This window comes from Haemorhous mexicanus, chromosome 13, assembly GCF_027477595.1.
Source record: "Haemorhous mexicanus isolate bHaeMex1 chromosome 13, bHaeMex1.pri, whole genome shotgun sequence".
Lineage (NCBI taxonomy): Eukaryota > Metazoa > Chordata > Aves > Passeriformes > Fringillidae > Haemorhous > Haemorhous mexicanus.
In genome coordinates, this window is record NC_082353.1 from 3,846,101 (window position 1) to 3,863,737 (window position 17,637).

Genomic DNA, 17,637 nt, shown 5'->3' on the forward strand with positions numbered 1-17,637 from the left:
CACGCGCAGCGCTGATTGGTGCGCACTGCTCCCGCCCTCGGCGCTGATTGGTGCGCGCTGCTCCCGCCCTCGGCGCTGATTGGTGCGCGCTGCTCCCGCCCTTGGCGCTGATTGGTGCGCGCTGCTCCCGCCCTCGGCGCTGATTGGGCCCGACCCGCAGGAGGAAGGGGTGTCATGGCGGCCCCTCATGGCCCCCTCCCGGGTTATGGCGGCAGTGCTGCCACCCGGGAGGGCTCTGTGCCCGTCTGCGCCCCAGTCATGGCCACGTGAGGGATATCACGAAGGGCAAGCGGGTGGCTTCAGGCTGCTCAGGAAGCAGTCTTAACGGGGATTGCAGCTCCTGGCAAGGTTTTGGAATGTAACAAAAGCCAAAGAAACTCGGCGTAGGAGGCGTGTGGGGAACGGGGTAGAGGAGAGGGTCTGAGGGCCCCTCAAGTGACAGGGGTGATATCTAAGCCTAGGAAAGTGCTAGAGATCAGGAGTGAAACCTTTCCTATGGGATTCAGGACAGCCACACAGAGCTGGCAGGGGAAAATGGATTAAAGGACCAAGTATTTATTGTCTGAGGCACAGACAGGATGAGGGGGAATGGCTTCCCATGCCAGAGGGCAGGGTTGGGTGGGATACTGGGAAGGAATTGTGCCCTGGCACAGGGTGCCCAGAGCAGCTGTTGCTGCCCCTGGATCCCTGGAAGTGTCCAGGGCCAGGCTGGATGGGGTTTGGAGCAGCCTGGGATGGTGGAAGGTGTCCCTATTGGAGGAGCTGTAAGGTCCCTTCCCACCCAACCATCCCATGATTATGTGGGCACGACAGATCCAGCTCAAAAGCAGCAGTTATTTGGACATCCCTCTGATATTGGCTACAAACAAGCAGCAAGGACAGCAAGAGAGAGCTGTGCTCTGCTGACTGCAGGACGTGGAAGGCGACAGGGACACCTCAGGAGAAGCCCAGGTGTGTTCTATGAGTGGCCTCTTGCCCAGCAGCAGGAACAGCCCGTCTCTCCCTCCGCGTGGGCTTCAGAAGCACCACGCTTTGATCACACCCACATCAGCCCCACCTGGAGCAGGGACAGCTTAGAAATAACCAAGGTGAGAACGAGGGGTCGAGTTCCCCACTGGGGCAACGTTTCAGCGCTCACACACTCAGGAGACACATCAGAGAGGAGGGTTAGGTGCTGAAGCAATGTCTGTTAGTTACAGCTCATTACAGTTATTATTGATGCATCTTATTGTCAATGCAAGAGGTGAAGTCACTTAATCCATCATTTCTCAGACACGGATGACAGAGCATGTGGTTTGGCAGAGTAAGTTTTAGGCGAGCTAGAAATGGATTGCACAATATTTAAACCTGATTAAGTACATAATAGGCTTAGCAAAGGATTACTTTTCTCCTGACATTTTATACATAAATATATATACACACACACACACACACACACAGGCATTTTATCAGTAGCTGCATTTTAGTCTGGTCAAGAGACAACTGCCTATTGCAGAATGACTGGAGTGACACCCTTAAAAAGGAAACTAGTCTTGGTGTGCTTTGCTGGAGAAGAAAAGGTCCTTTTTGGGGTGATTCTCAGGGGTAGGGGTCACATCCAAGCATCACTGGAGGGCTGGAGGGGACAGATACGGGGCTGGGGACTCGCACAGTCCTGGCTGGTGGCACACTGAGCTCTTTCCCTGTCCCAGGCAGGAGATACTGGAGCCAAAGGGCTGGATTGGATTCTGTTTGGGCTGCTTTTCAAGGACTTGAAGAAAAATTTGGCTTATCTAAAGTGCATTTAGAGTTGAAAAGCATCTCAGAGAAGTAGCTTTCCCTACTCCTGCCCTGCAGCATCCATCCCATTTATGCTCCTACTCATAATCTTTTCCAGGGTGTGCCAGTCACCTTCCCCAAGAAATGATGGTCTGAGCTCAGCTGCCTCCTGCTAGGGTGGAGGATCATTATTTAATGTCCAACATCCCCAAATTGGGCAGGGATTCGGGCCTGACAGGGATTTCTGCACCAGGAAAACACAGGGCCCCATCTCACCACGCTTTTCAGGAGCACAGGTGAGCAGGAGTCCTTCCCTCCAGCCTGGAGGTTTCCTTAAGAGACTTAAATTAACACAAACCTCCAAAGCTAAGGGGGACAAATCTTGGCCTGGCTATTTCCATGAGCAGGGAGACTGCTTGGATGTGCTGGGATTTAGGGTGGCAAGATTTGACCCACAGCCTTGCCCAAGCCTAGGTCCTCTGAAGAACACTCTGTTGCTTTTACAGCTGCTTTTCAGAACAGAAGCCTTTAAAAAAAAAAACAGACTCAGGATGCAGAATCTGGAATGGGATGGTTGTATCCCACAGGGAAAACCTGTCCTTGCTCCCCAACACACACACACACACGCACACACACACTGGTCCTCCACGTCAAGTGTAAACTACTCACAACACCACACACTGAGAGAAGTTGTAGATCCTGAGCCAGGGTGTAGATTAGGAATCTCTTGGCTTCCAGCATATCAACAGCAGGATTGAGGGTTTCTTATATTTTTTTCCCTTTTTTTTTTCTTTTTTTTTTTTTTTTTAATCCTAAATCAGCCAGCCACCTGCTAGTTAAAAAGCAAAAGAAAAAAGGAGAATTCCCAGGATTGCTTGCCCTTGCTGAGACAGTGGCAAGTGGCTGGACACTACCAACTGAAAGCGAAAACTCACACACATCAAAAACCCGAGGTTCGGGGCTTATTCCAAGAGGGAAGATGGGTGCTGGTTGCTCTTTTTCCCTTTTTGGGGGCACGGGGGGGCTTTTGGCTGATGAGGTTCTAACGTACACCTATCACCACAGTAATTAAAAAACCACCACCATACACTATTCCACAGGGAAAGAGAAGACACGTGAACGGACACTGACTACCACGCACAACAAGAGCCCTGCAGGTCAACTCACGGCCTCTTCAGAATGAAAAAGAAAGGAGAAAAGAAGACCTCAAGACAAGAAAAACAGAAAAAAAAAAAAAAAAAGGAAAGGAAAAAAAATCCCAAAGGATCTTGTTACAAAGACGGGAAAAGAACCATCATTATGGTACACTCTGACTTTCTGAGACAGCTGCAGAAACTCGGCTCAGGCTTCCTCCTCCCTTTTTCCCCCCCAGCTCTTCCTCCCGAGGACAGAGTCCCGCTGCTGCTCACATCTCGTTGGAGTAGGTGTAGTTGGGGGTGGCCGAGTACTGCGTCTCGTGCTGCATCATGGCGCCCTGCGCCGCCCCCATGGCCGCGTTCTGGGCCGCCTGCTGCACGTGGGGATTCTTCCAGGCCCCCGTGGTCCACTCCTCCTGCGCTTTGCTGAAGCTCCCGCCGCTGCCCCGGTAAAACTTGTGCACCTGCAGGGAAAATCCAGAGGGGCTGAGCGCCTGCGGCCGGCGCGGACCTCCCGGGGTGGCAGGAGGACCACCCAAAGCCATGTGGAAAACCCCTGTTTTTCCTGCCATACCATAGTGAGAGCAATGAAGGAGAAGACCGCCATGGCTGTGAAGAGCACAGTGGGGATCAGCATCACCACAGCTGAGCCCACGTTGGTCCCAAAGAAGGAAATCGCTGCGATCCAGCCACTGCAAGGAGATTGAAACAACCGGTTAATTCACCGGCTCTCTCAAACTGCCAGCAGCCCTCCCAGCTCCTCAAAACATCTTCCCCAAGGAGAGAACCAGTAAGGACACTAAACCACCACGGTGACCACCCTTGTACCCAGCACAGCAGCATTTTCCTTACCAGACCCCCCATCCAGGGATCCCCACTGCCTGGATAATGCTGATCACCAGCTGGGCCATGAAGGTGAAGAAGAAGGCCATGAAGCTGAAGGAACTGTCTGTCCTGCAAGAGAAGGTTCAGTCACTCCTGCACCTCCATCCCCACTGCACTCCAAGGGAAGGGAGATGCTCCGACGTATCAGACCTGGCCATGGTTTAGCAGGAGGGTGATGGAAAGAAAAATTAAAGGCAAAGGAGAAACTGCAAGAGGCTGGAGGTGGTCAAGGGATACCTGGGAAAGCCACGGGGCACCAGACCCTCCCTATGGCTCAGTCAGCTGGGCTTGAGGACATCTGTGTTGGGACACGGCTCTCAGCTCACACCACCCCACATGGGGAATAAATACACCCCCAGTTCTCTAGGTTTGGGGACTGACCTCAGCACCCTGGGTAATCTGTACAAACACCTCGAGGATTTGTGGGAAAATATGAGATATGCCTCAGGGATGAGAGGGAAAGTGGCACCCCAGCTGCATCCTCACCACTGTCCCCCACCACTGCACAGAGGCACAAGGAAAGTGTCCTTACATGGCCTGATGGGGGGTTTGGCCCCCAGGAAATCCCAAACACTCTGGTTTTGAAGGTTAGAAAGTAAAGCTAAAGGGCTGCACAGAAAGGAATTCCCCCAATTAGTCAGGCAATGCCCCAAGCTAAACACTGACCGTTTACGAAGGAAAACAAGGCAGAAAGAAGCCAGGCTCAGGTGCGACCACTTACTTGAAAGCTTTGTAAATAGGTCTAAACCAGCAGACATAGGAGCAGGGCGTAAAGAGAATGAGCCAGAGAATTGCCAGTCCAAAATTTACAGCTCCGCCGCCTCCAATGAGCCACGCGAGGCAGCCCACGAGATTCACCGCCAAGGTGATGCTGTTCACTGCAAACACACACACACACACAGAGCAGAGTAGCACGGATGCAAGGGTGGCACTGAGACACCAAGGACCCCGACCCTAGGGATGTGGCCTCAGAGTCCTGTCCTAGCTGAACTTCCCTTAAATTAAGCTGGAAGCACACTCCCAGGCTGGCTGGGCCAAAAGGGGTCAGGCCTCAGCTGAGTGTAACAGGAGGAAAATCAATGTATCACTCAGAGTTGTAATTCCCTAAGGAGTTCCTGGGCTCTTGAGATTGGCAGGAGTTGCATCCTCCTGCTCCTATCCAGCCAGGACACATTTCCACTATGAGAAGGAAACTGGAGGAACTGTGAAGTTTTTTGCTTGCTCCAGATACATCTTTGCTGAAGGAGCTTGTGCAGGAGTTCCCCAAGCACCACTGAGAGCCAAAATCCCGAACTCCTGACCCCGCCTTGCCGGTTCAGGGGGTGACACATTTCCCTCGCCCACCCCTCCTTGAGATCAGGCCACACAAGGGCTCCGACTATGAGTCCCAGCTCAGCAGACACAGGACAAAGCAGAGAAGGCTCAGCTGCATTCTGACGCCTCCGAGTTCGGAGAATGATTCATTATTTCGACGAGAGCGAAAGCCCTCCCACCACCGCCTGCCTGAGAGCTGCAGCTGGCAAGGCAAGGAGCTCAGCTGCCCTAAAGGACATGAAGGGATCTTCCAGCCACTCTGTGCTGGGTGTCTGAGGGGCTGCTGGGGAGAAAATGACGCAGAGAGGATCTCCAGAGGCAAAACCCAAGGGACAGTGACTGGGTCTAAGAGCTGGTGCTGAGGAGCAAGGACCAAGCTCTGCTACATTAAGAGGAAGAACATCCTGGTTGGGATGGGAAAGGAATTGAACACCCCCAAGAGAGCTTCCACAGGGAAGCACAGCTTTTTTCCTCCCATGCCTTAAAGAAGTGAAGCCTCCTGACATGATGAAGCCACCCCAGGGTCAACCTCCTGACAGGACACAGCTCCAGGGATGCCAGCCTGGTGCCATGGCAAAAGCAGGAACACACAACCTCTGTGGTTTTAGCTCAGCTCTTCCTAACATGCCCCTATAAAGTACAGGGCGCTCCCTGGGCTGGTGCTTCCAAAGTTCAGGGGAAGTGCCTGATAAGGGAACTGAGTTATTCTAGAAGGAAATGCAATGCTGGTGCCAACTTGCCCTGAGCTGTGCACATTTCCACCTATGTTGGGGTGTGACCTGTCCCTCTGTCTTTGTTCCCTGCCTATGTTTGGTGAAGAGGAGAGATCCAGGATAGTTGGAAGGGCTGGAAGCTGGTGACAGCTCTGTTAGCACAGCACGGCACACAGAGGCATGCAAGAGGAACAGGCAAGCTCCAGGAAGCCTCAATCTCTGCGTTTTGGGGAGCAGGCACACCAGGACTCCAGTCTGAGCCGTCTCCTCCTTACAGCAGGATGTCAACAGCACCACCAATGATCCTGGGACACTGAGCCAGCTCCACAGCTCCATCCTGGAGGCTGGAAGGGCTGGGATCCATGGGATGCTGCAGCCCACCTCTCATTCCTGAGTTTTAACAGGAGACACCAAGCCTGGAGGGGGAGAAGGGCTTCCCCTGACCTTGCCCTGCCCTTTCAGCTGGCAGCTCCCAGAGGAGCAGCCTTTGGAGAGGCAAACAGATCCCACTGGAGCCATTCCCACGCGGCCACTCACGCATCCAGAGGTAGTAAAGCCGCTTGGCCATGGTCCGGTGCTGCGGCGGGATCTCGGCATCGAAGTCCTGGTAGAAACATGGCTTCAGGGGGATGAACTTGGGCAGGGGAGGGAAGTTGTTCACCTTTTCTGCAAGGAAGAGTTTCACTGGTGTCAGGAACTGCCCAGAGCTGAACAAAAACCAAGAGGCTTCCTAAATAACCCCAAGAACAGTCAAATTTTACACAGGAGTTAAGGATTTCCTATGGAAACTGCCACCAACCCACCCCAAAGGATCAAATTCAGCCTTCACTGGCCACACAGATCCTGCAGCCCTGGACACTCACCACCCCACTGGTGACTAACAAGGTGACATGATGGCCACAATGATTTCCTGAGCCCCCCATACCTGCCATGCTGGCACACGCTCAGCCTCTCTGCTCCTCAGGAAAAATACTTGGGAAAAACGTGGGAGCTTTAGCAAAGCTGGAGGAGAACGAGAGAAAAAAAAAGGTTGATTGAAGTGGTCAGGGACATCTGCAAAAGCCTTCACCTTCCCCCCCTTCCCAAACAATTCAAGGACAGCAGTTGGCTTCACTTCTGTGACACTCTGGACTATCACACATTCAGGCTGGCACCTGGCTGGCAGTGTGATAAATCCCGGCTCCTCTGGCTCAGGCTTATGTGCCAGTTAAGGCAGAAGATTACGAGAGGATCCAGAGATGTGGGGCCTCCCACTCCCAACTGACCTACATCCAGGAGAGGGCCAGGTAGGGCAGCAGGGAAGGGAGGTGGCTGTGGGCAGTTTGAAACCTTAAAGTTCATGACCTGGCCCCAAAATAATTCTTTAAAAAAATGTATTATTGTTGTTTTTTGCTGAATTCCAGCACAGGGGACTACCTGGCTGCCTCATAGCTGCTGTCTCTGCAAGCCCAAGCCAAAAACAAGGCCAAAAAGGGAGCAGAAAAATCAGAGCAGAGAAATCAGCTGGAAAAAAAAATAAATCAGTGGCGATTGCCACTAATGAGTCACTTGAGTGCCTGGCTTAACAATTACTCATGTCATCTGGCACCTCATTCCAGAGCATGCAGGTGGGAAAAGGGGGAGCTCGGCATCCCAGGACCATCCCAGACCATTCCATGCTCACCTCTGTGCCAGATGTGAAAATTACGGCGAATTAAAGCAAAAAATTAATACCTGAGGTTTTAAACAGAAACGTGAAGATGGCGTATCCCCACCTGCCTGCAGGTTTTGCCCTTTCCCAGCTATCCAGGCAGCGGCCAACACATTTCCCAGGACACGGGGTCCCGGCAGTTGGTGCCTGCGGCTCCCGGGAGGATTTGGGGGGCTCTCTCTAGGGGTCTTTTCGCGTCGCCCAGGGCTCGCCGTGCCCGACATCCGCCGGCAGCCCCCGGATGCTTCCATCCCGCCAGTGCTATAAATACGAGCTCCTCGGGCGCGGTGACGTCCGCCCGGCCGCCCCTACCCACGTGTGCCGGGAGCGGGGACACACGACCCGGCACCCCCGGCCCCACAGCCGCGCCACCGTGGGGCGAAAGCACCGGGACAGCGATGCATTCGGGTGGGGTTGTTTTTGCAAAATGAGGGATATAGTGGAGTGGATGGAAAAAGGACGGGGATCGCATAGGTGATGGCACCGAGAAGAAACCCCTGTGATGCGCTGGCTGCGTTTGGGGAGGGCAGGCAGGGCTCGGCATCGCTGCCCCTGCGTTTCCACGCGTGAAGGGCTGCGTGCCCCACGCATCCCCACCTCAAAGCCGGCGCAGCCTCCCAGCAGCGGCCTGGATCGGGGAGAAAGGCGGCCCAACCCCCGCTCGGTCCCCGGTGCACCCACGCGTGTGCAGGGTCACCGCGGCTGTCCCCATGCCGCGCATCCCCCCCCGCAAGGGGGGTGCAGAGCGGGAGGTCGGTGCAAAGGACGGTCAGCCCCCTCGAGGGGAGCATCCAGCGCCCTCACGCCGAGGCGTTTCCCCTCTCCACACTCCCAGGACTCACCACGTGGCGTGATCCGTCCCGTCCCCTCCGGTCCCGGCGGGTGGCGGCGGCCGCCCGCCCGCCCGGTGCTGCTCCTGCTGCAGCGACCGCGCTCTCGCGAGACTGCGGCGCCGCCGCCACCCGGGCTATGGGCAGCGCCGGGATCTCGCGAGAGGGCCCGCCGCTGTCCAGGGTCCTGATGCCGCCGGATGGAGGGGCGGGGCCATGGGGAAAGGGCGGGGCTGAGAGTAGGGGCGGGGCCTTTATGGGGGGCTCTATAGGGCTGGGGGCTCCATGGGCCTGGGAGTGTTCTGTGGAGCTTTGGGGGCTCTCTAGGGCTGGGGGCTCCCTGGTGCTGGGAGTGCTCTATGGGGCTGGGAGTGTTCTATGGAGCTTTGGGGGCTCTCTAGGGCTGGGGGCTCCATGGGGCTGGGAGTGTTCTACGGAGCTTTGGGGGCTCTCTAGGGCTGGGGGCTCCATGGGGCTGGGAGTGTTCTATGGAGCTTTGGGGGCTCTCTAGGGCTGGGGGCTCCATGGGGCTGGGAGTGCTCCATGGGGTTTGGGGGACTTTATAGGACTGGGGACTCCATGGGGCTGGGAGTGCTCTATGACGTTTTGGGGGGCTCCATGGGGCTGGAAGTAGTCTATGGGATTTGGGGGGCTCCATGAGGCTGGGAGTGCTCTTTGAGGATTGGGGAGCTCTACAGAGCAAGGGCTCTGTAGGGCCAGGGGCTCCATGGGACTGGGAGTGTTCTATGGGGTTTGGGGGACTCCATGGGGCTGGGAGTGTGTTATGAGGTTTGGGGGGCTTTATAGGACTGGAGGCTCCATGAGGCTGGCAGTGTTCTATGGGGTTTGGGGGGCTCCATGGGACTGGGAGTGCTCTATGGGGTTTGGGGGGCTCCATGGGGCTGGGAGTGCTCTATGGGGTTTGGGGGGCTCCATGGGGCTGGGAGTGCTCTATGGGGTTTGGGGGGCTGTATAGGGTAGGGGCTGTACAGGGCTGGGGACTTTATGGGGCTGGGAGTGTTCTATGAGGCTTGGGGGGCTCCATGGAGCTGGGAGCTCCATGGGACTGGGAGTACTCTATGGGGCTTGGGGGGCTTTACAGGGATGGGGCTCTGTGGGGCAGGGATGCAGTGACCCCTACCCAGGGCATGGAAAGCACTGTGTGGGTAGAAGACCACCCTCAGAAGGTCAGGGGTTCTTGGGGACAGCCCCTGGCAGGGCATACAGGCTCCCTCTATCCAGGAGGCAATGGGAAACCAGCAGCTCTCCCCCAGTCTGGGGGGAGTTTGGGGCCGAGTTTGGGGTACTCCATGTCCATACCCTGATGTGCTTCATTCTGGGAGCAGTAATTAATTAATGGCTTGTATGAAGGGCAGAGGGCACATTAATTGCTTTTACCAGCAATGCCAAGGTTGGGATGTGGAGGGCAGGGGAAGGAACTGGACTAACACACACACACAGGACAGGGATATAAATCGCAAATCAGCCTGAGAGCTCCATAGGCTGTGTCCCTTGTTCTCAGTGTCAGCACACAGAGTTCTATGCACACCACTTGGACCTCCTGCCTTAGTGCTTGTGAGAATATCAGTGACACGTTGTGAAAATTACTTTATTTGACAACTAAATCATCCTCCCTTCCCAGGGTCCAGCCTCGAGGGTCATGGAGGGGCAGCAAGGACAATATCCCACCACGGGAAGATGAGAACAGCTGGGCAAGGAAGCAGTAAAATCTCTTTACACCAGTGAGCCCTGGTGGCCAAAACCCTTCAGCACGGGAACAGCGTTGCTGTGGGGATGCAAGGAAAGAAACCTGGCAGAATCAGGGAAAATGCCTGCTTCACAGATGGTGAAATAGAGGGAAGCAGGAAAACCAGTGTGCCACAGATGACCCCATAGCAGAGGGCCCAGCTGTCCACTCTGACCCCTTTCTGGGTCTTGGACCCTGAGCTGATCCTCTCAGAGAGCAGGGACCCCTGCACATCCAACTCCATGCCCTGCCCAGCAGCAGGGAAGGAAAGGGAGGGGGCAGGGATGGGATCATGGATTCCAACTCCTGCCAAGCACTGGGATATGCTCAGCGCCTTGGAGAGCTGCTCTCGCTCTGCCTGTGGGCACTGGGCACACTGGAGATTTAGGACTGGATTCTTGTCCCATATTTCTTTCTCTCCAGCTTTGGGAATGGTCACCTACAGAGCTTATCCTTGCCCTTGGCACTACCACATTCCTGCCTGCCTGCATGTTTTCCAGTCAGGGATATTCAGGAATCAAATGGATGTGTGCTCCCCTCCTTCACAGGGAATGCCTGGAGAGCCAAGGGATAAGAGGGGGAAGAGCCTCCCTGCCCATCCCACACTGCCTAAGCAGGGCAGACTGGGGAGGAAGGGCAGGGCCAAACAAAAGGCTGGATCAAGCAGCAAATTCCCAGCAAGAAAACAGATTCAAAAACAAGGAAATCAATCCACAGGTCCAGTTTAGGGTCAGTTGGTTGTAGTCCAGACCAGCTGCAGCTGACCCAGAGACCTGTCCTGACATAGCTGACACTAGGACTGAGACCCCAGGGTTGAGCTTGAAAAGAGTTTCTGGGCCATGGGTGGGGGGGAATAGGGGTCCCAGCTGGGGTTGGTGAGGAACATTCAGGTTTGTTAATGCCTTCAGGGTCCTTACAACACTCCTCTGCTTATCATGCTGGAGCTCTGCAAAGGGATTTGTCTTATGAAAGGGATTTTTCTCTTTTCTTTTACTGTCGGGCTATTCAAAATGAGGATTATCTCGAGCTCTGTAATTTTCTGCTTACGGTAGGGATAAGACCTCAGCAGAGAGCTGGTGCCACCCCAGGATGCTCCAAGGGTTCCTCTGGCATCTTGGCACAGCCCCTGCACCCAGTGCTGCATCCTCAGGGGGCTGCTCCTGGGAAGCAGCAGCTCCAAGACCCTGACTGGGATGTGGGCAGGGGATCCCTGCAGCGGTGGCATCCTGGAGGTCCCTCTGCACCCCTTTTGACAGGGTGACAATCCATGCTGGCATCAGCCCGCTGCTGAGTGCAACGTGATGAGAGGCTGAGACCTGAGCCGCGCCGATGTGACGCAGAGATGGGCCATGGCGCCCAGACTTTCCTTGTATCGGATGCTCCCACTTTCCATCCTGTTCCCAAGCAGGGCCACCTTGCATGAAAGAAAATATGGAGAGGGCAGATGGAGGACAGGGGCTCAGGTTACTGCTCCTCTCCAGCTGCCCTGATCTCTGTTAGGAATATGTTTCTGGGGTTTTTCCCCCATTTTCCCAGGTTTGTCTGGGCTCCGTGCTGTGTCCAGCAGCCCTCTCCATTCTTGCCACCACCAGCTCTCCTCTTGGCTGCTCTCCCAAGCAGCTCTTCTAAGCTCACACCTCCTGTGGGATTGGGACCAGGCAAGAGGGTCCCACAGGGATTTGGAAATCCTCTGGTATGGGGTTGGGATGGCATTGGAATGCTCAGAGAGAAACTGTAATTGGAAAGGGGAAGCAGAAACCACTCCCTGGGTGTGGGTCCCACTGTAACCACAGTGGCTGCTCAAGAAGGACAGATGGACAATACTCAGTGTGTAATTACTTTACTCTTATTTTTTCATCACTCCTGCCTTTCCCGTTTGCTTCTTCTCCATTTTAAAGGACTCCCCATTCTCTTTTCCAGCTTTTGTTTCCCTGACCCCCTACGGCTGGAGTTGTCTGTGCCTTTGTCCCCCATCCCTGCTTTTCCTCTCCCATCCCACTGAGCTCATTTCAGCTATTCCTTGGCTTGGAGTAACCCATTCACTCTGTTGTCCTCCAACAAATAAGCTGACAGGCTAATGAATAGCTTCAGATGGTAATTAGCAACGGAGTTGCTAATAATGAATTTCATTTACATTTTAAGTGCTGCAGAGGGAAAATAAGCCCCTGTCATTAATGCCCTCCCTGCTCCCAGCACAGCCTTGGCTTTGGGGGGAATGCACCCTCTGGAAGCCTTGCTGTGATTGCACCTCTCCCGCCTCCATTTCGGAGGCTGTGATAGGCAGAGTTCATTAAGCAGCAATTAGTGATGGAGGGGGGGAGAAACTGCTGCTGCTTCCATCATCCAATGGTGGGGAAGCGCCATGATGCCATGGAAAATGGGCCACAGGAGGAAGGAGCTGGTTCTGGGCCAGGAAAGAAGAGCTGGATGCTTCAGCCAGCACCAGGGACTCATGTGGCTTGCCCAGAGTCCTCTGTGTCCATGTAACCCACCCAGGCTACCTGGATAATGACCCTGAGGGATTTCTCAGTCGCTAAAATCCTTCCCCATTATTTCCTCAGGGGTTTAGCACATTTTGAAGGAAGAGCTTTCCCTGAGCGGTTTAATCCATCCCTGCCTGCCCACAGAAGGAGCCAATTGCCTTCTGCACGGATTCCATTAATTGTTGTCAAATGGAAGGATGGAGAAATGTCATTGCTTTGACTCACGGCAGTAAGGAATTCATGGTGGGAGCACAGGGAATAGGTTTGCTCACTACTGCAGAGCACCAGAAGGGACTTGGGAATGCTCAAAGCCTGGATCTGGTGCTGGGGGTGAGCCTAGGAGCAATTGCCTGCCCTGCCTCAGTTTCCCTCTCTGTGCCCAAGGAGCCTTAGGGAGGGTTAGATTGTTTGGGAAACAACGCTCTGCATATACAGGGGTTTTCCAGCACACTGCTTGTGGATGGAGGACCCCATCCCATCCCACAGACCTGACCAGACCCCGGTCCAGTTGTTGGATTGGGGGGTGTCCCATATTCACCCCCATTTAGGCAGTGGGATCCACAGAAAGCTGCTTTGGGGACCACAGGGATGTGGCATCCTCCCCAGATAGGAGGTGACAGCCACATCCTGCCTTTACCTCCACGGATATGGGATCGATTTATTTATTTAATTATTTATTTATTTATGTATTTTTTCAAGCCCTGCTAGGAGTGAAACCAATCCAGGGGCCTCCAGAGGCCGATAAGATTTGACTGCAAGTCAATACTCGCATGTCTTTCCACTGTGCAATGATCCCCCAGCCAGCAGGGCGGGAGGGGGCAGGCAGGTGACAGGGGCGAGCAGAGGGCCAGCCTGGGGCAGGGATGTCGCCTCTGCTCCAGGAAGGGATTGGGGGCAGGAAGGGGACATCTCCTGGCCTGCAACACGGATTTTCTGGGATTTGTTGCCAGTACATGTAATGGTGAGCCTACAGTGGGCAGCTTCACACTGGGAGGTGAATGAGGGACAGGGACTGGGAGAGCAGCAGGGAGAGGGATGGGGAAGGAGGAGGAGTGGGGGAGAGGGAGAGAAATTGCCCGTGAATACCAGCTCTGCCACGCATCTGCTCCTCGGAGCTTTGAGAATTGAGAGGTTTCCCTGCCGGCAGAGCCGGGGCTGAGGCTGCAGGGTGCTGGGGGGAGCAGAGCCCTGGCACACTCGATGCATGCTTGCCTGCGATGCCATCTGCCAGGCTCTCTCCTGGCTGCGGGTTCCAGGGGCTTCTCTCATGGCTAATAAAGGTCGAGCTCAGACTCCAAAGTACTTCCCGAAGTACCTGCTGCATCTTTGTGCCATCCCTGGACACGGCGTGGCTGGGATTCCGCATCCCTCTGGGAATGCTGCAGGGCAGGCAGGCAGGGTGACATTTGCAGTTAGCAGAGGGTGTCCTTGAGAGGAGCGAGCGCCGAGAGAAGGGACCAGGTTCTCTTTAAGGGGGCAGGACTTTGGGAACATTATGAAGGCAAGAGTGAGCTTCTCCCTCTGCCTTCCACGCTCCCCTCATTCCCTTCTCTGTTCCAGGACAGAGACCCGGGTTCCCTGCCCTCCCCTCTGCCTGGCAGGGATGAAGGCAGGAGCTGGGTGCTGGGATGGGCGGCTGAGCAGGGGAGGAGGAGGAGGGGAGGAAGGGGAGGGAGAGGGGGAGGATCTGCTAATTACACAGAACAGCTCTGGGGGCTGCTGAAGTCCAGAATGAAGCAAAGAGCAGCAGAAGCGAGTGCTGCAGTGGGAGCGGAGGAGCCCAAGCATCACCGAGAGCTGGAGCCGGCTGTTATCCCTGCTGGGAACAACTGGGAGCACCCACGGGATCCTGCAGCCCTGTCTCCCACAGGAGACAGCCTCTGGCACTGCCACCGAGCACACTGCCAGCCCCCGGAGAGCCGAGGAGAAGGGGCCGGTGGTTGCAGCACGCAGGGCTGGGCTGGAGGGCAGCGAGGTCAGCCCTGCTATGGTCGCGGGGTGCTAGGAGCCTGTGTGCATCCACCGGGAAGAGGTGAAGGATGGCTGCCGAAGGAGGGAGAGCCAAGCCCGTTGCCCAGTCCAGGATGGAGAACTTCCGAAAGGTGAGGACCTCGGAGGAGGAGATGCCATTACCCTTCCCAGACCTGCCCCCGGACGTGGTGGAGATGAAAGTGAAGGAGGGCAGCAAGATCAGGAACCTGATGAACTTCGCCATGGCCCAGATGGAGCTGAAGGGCAGGCGGCAGATCGTGTTCAGCGGCTGCGGCAGAGCGGTCACCAAGACCATCACCTGCGTGGAGATCATGAAGCGCAAGCTGGGAGGGCTCCACCAGGTCACCAAGGTACGCTACCAAACTGTGCTGGAGGTCTGGGAGAGCCAGGACCCGCTGCCCGACGGCCCCGCACAGAACCTGACTGTCCACAAGAATGTCCCCTCCATCTGCATCCTACTCTCCCGGGACCCCCTGGATCCCAACCAGATGGGATACCAGCCCCCTGAGCCCCGGCACGAGGTGGGAGAAGACACATTGGGATCCTCCAGCAAGGGGCTGAAGCGGCCACTGCCGCCTCCCTGTGAGGAGCTGCTGCCCAAGAAGCTGCAGGTACAGGTGTCTGACAGCCCCAGGGGCACGGGGACCACCACTGGCCAGCAGGACCACTGACCCCAGTGCCTCCCACCCCACCTGCCAGGTATTGAGGCAGGAATATCCACTCATTCCCGGGTCACTGGTGGGCTGCAGGCTCCCCCTGACCTGTCCCCACTTGCTGCTCTTTGACCCCTGTGGATGGGGGTCCCCAGATTTGGCATGTGTGTTAAACGCCCACCATGTCTTGGTTATGGATTGAAGCAGGTGAGGATGTGGGGGGGGAAGCTGGTGACCTCTAATTCAGCCACCCAGGGACACTGTGACCACCAGCCACATCCTACAGTGACTCCCAGGGAGCCAGAGCAGCCGAGGGGTGCCTGGACCACCACCACCACTCCCCACTGCAACGCCTCATCCATTAGGAGAGATGGGTTTGCCCCAAGCTTGTTGGAATAAAACCTTCATTATCAAACCCACTGCTGAGGAGCTGTCGGAGTTATTAATGCCTGGCTCAGCATCCTGTGAGGCTGTGATTCATCCCAAAAAAACCACCCAAACAAGCACAGGGGGTGCTCCCTCCCTGCACCCACAGAGCCAAGCACTGCACTATGCTGCCTGCCTGTGGGACAGCACAAGGAAATAAAACAACCCACATCGGATACTCTGGTCTGGAGTGGGGGGAAACCATGGTGCGGGGAGCTGGGGGCAATGGAAGCGTGGGGTGGGGGGGTTATTGTGACTGGATGCAGTGCCCAGCACAGGATGAGGAGGTTTTGGGGTCGTGCCTTGGCTGCAGAGTGCTTCGAAGCAAAATCCCTGCCACTTCCAGGGGGTAAAGAGAAGTGAATGGAAAATAAAAGCTCTTTAGAAATAGTTGAGATATGTCTGTGGGAAAATGGGGGCATTATCTTGGCTGCTGGCCGTGGCACGGATCAGCACAGTGAAGGCTGCTGCCTGCTCATAACAAGGGGATCCCAGCCAAACTCTGTCCCTTGGAAGAACGAGATTGGGGTCTCCTCTGCCGGCACAGCAGCACCTGGCAAAGCCCCAGTTCCAGTGGGGACAGGGGAGATTTGGGGTATGGGTTGTGGGATGCCAAGCCCTGATCCACCTGGTTCCCTCTGCCCAGCACCTAGCAGCAGTGTGGGATGAATTAATCGGTATTAAGGAGCAAACCCTTCCCAAACTCCACGTGTGAGGGATTCTCTGGCTGCAGCTGCCTTATCTCCCTGCCTCACTCCCGCTCTACAGGGACAGTCAGCGTTCCCTCTTTGTCAAGGGCTTGCTTGGCAGGGAGCAGGAATGAAAAGAGAGGAGGAGGAAGAGGAGGAAGCAGGGTCTGTTTTGTGAGGCAGTGACCTTGTTATCTCCCTCAGCAGGCAACTGCTCCTCGGGCCAGAGGCTCGTGCTTATCTGTCCTACTGCAGATTGATTCCCTTCACTAGAAGATTAATTTCCAACTGTTTTTTTATGTTAATGATCATTTTTTGGTGGGTTTGGGGATGGTAAAGCTTTGGGCTCTGTCCCATCCAGCTTTTCCCAGTTCCTTTCTCCAGTGCAGACCCCATTCAGGATCAACCCTTCACCCCACACAGGAACAGCAGGTGCAGGCACCTACCCCAAATGCATTAAAAAAAAAATCACTAATAAAATTAATTAATAAACCTGCAATTTATAAATCCCTCTGTAAATACCCTGATCAGAGCCTGAAGACTGTGAGAGCCACAGTTAAACACTTACAGCCCTTCACCTCCACTGCTGTCACCTCACATTTCTCTGAGCAAGGGAAAAAATAATAAAAATCATTTATTTCTTCTTATTTTGTTAGTTTGCAAGATCTATTTAATGGATTTCATAGGCAGGTAGTTTCCAATCACAGAGGCAGAACGGGGGATTTTACCACCCTTGCTTTGCTGGCTGATGGCTTCCTGCTTGAGAAAATAATAAAAAATGACTGTAACAAAACAAAAACAAAAACAAAACAAAACAAAACAAAAAAAAAAAAAGAAAAAAAAAGAAAGAAAGAAAGAAAAAAAAAAAAAAGAGTATTTAACACTGGATGATGATACCGGAGGACATGGTGAGTGGAATAATCACAAGGGTTTTGTGGTTTTGTGCGGCACTGCTGAAGCACAGCCCCATGGATTAGTTTTGGGGTGATTTCGTGCCCGGGCCGGTGCGATGGTGGCTGAGGGCAGCAGCCCACGGTGTGGGGACAGGGACACTCTGAGAAGTGAGGACCGGGCAGCTGCGCTGGTCTGAGCCCATTCCCCTCACAGGGACCGAGTGCGGCGGGTGTCCACTGACAGGGACGGGGAGGCTGCGCAGGCTCGACTAAGCGGGGGCGGCAGCAGCTCGAACCCCTCCAAACCGAGCTGAACCCCTCATAAACGAGCCCAAACACTCCCAAAAAGCGGCTCGGTGACCGAAGGAACCCCGACGGCCCCTCCCCTCACGCACAAAATGGCGGCCGGCCCCGCCCCAAGATGGCGC

At 55.0% G+C, this 17,637-nt stretch overlaps 2 protein-coding genes and 1 long non-coding RNA gene across 3 annotated transcripts; 2 read left to right on the forward strand and 1 right to left on the reverse strand.

The window, feature by feature from the left end:
- The first annotated feature begins 948 nt into the window (after positions 1 to 948).
- On the forward strand, positions 949 to 7,353 carry LOC132333203 (uncharacterized). Its single transcript, XR_009488085.1, has 2 exons — positions 949 to 1,088; positions 2,859 to 7,353. It is a non-coding gene; the product is annotated as an uncharacterized LOC132333203 (long non-coding RNA).
- Positions 1,204 to 8,399, reverse strand: SCAMP5 (secretory carrier membrane protein 5). Its single transcript, XM_059858038.1, has 7 exons — positions 8,339 to 8,399; positions 6,732 to 6,808; positions 6,344 to 6,472; positions 4,501 to 4,657; positions 3,747 to 3,848; positions 3,469 to 3,586; positions 1,204 to 3,358 (listed from the first exon to the last, which is right to left on the reverse strand). Exons 2-7 carry the CDS (start codon positions 6,736 to 6,738, stop codon positions 3,164 to 3,166), a joined length of 708 nt encoding a protein of 235 aa, XP_059714021.1. The 5' UTR covers positions 6,739 to 6,808; positions 8,339 to 8,399; the 3' UTR covers positions 1,204 to 3,163.
- A 6,011-nt stretch (positions 8,400 to 14,410) lies between these two features.
- RPP25 (ribonuclease P and MRP subunit p25) lies at positions 14,411 to 15,219 on the forward strand. Its single transcript, XM_059857972.1, has one exon. It carries the CDS (start codon positions 14,596 to 14,598, stop codon positions 15,217 to 15,219), a length of 624 nt encoding a protein of 207 aa, XP_059713955.1. The 5' UTR covers positions 14,411 to 14,595.
- Positions 15,220 to 17,637: the final 2,418 nt, after the last annotated feature.

Bases quoted from the DNA above. Each gene is read 5' to 3' on its own strand.
- SCAMP5 (XM_059858038.1), bottom strand. The intron at 3,849-4,500 runs GTAAGTGGTCGC...CTTCTCTTGCAG, and splicing joins CCTATTTACAAAGCTTTCAA to GACAGACAGTTCCTTCAGCT. The intron at 3,587-3,746 runs GTAAGGAAAATG...ATCTCCTTGCAG, and splicing joins ATCCCTGGATGGGGGGTCTG to TGGCTGGATCGCAGCGATTT.
- RPP25 (XM_059857972.1), top strand. From the start codon at position 14,596: ATGGCTGCCGAAGGAGGGAGAGCCAAGCCCGTTGCCCAGTCCAGGATG.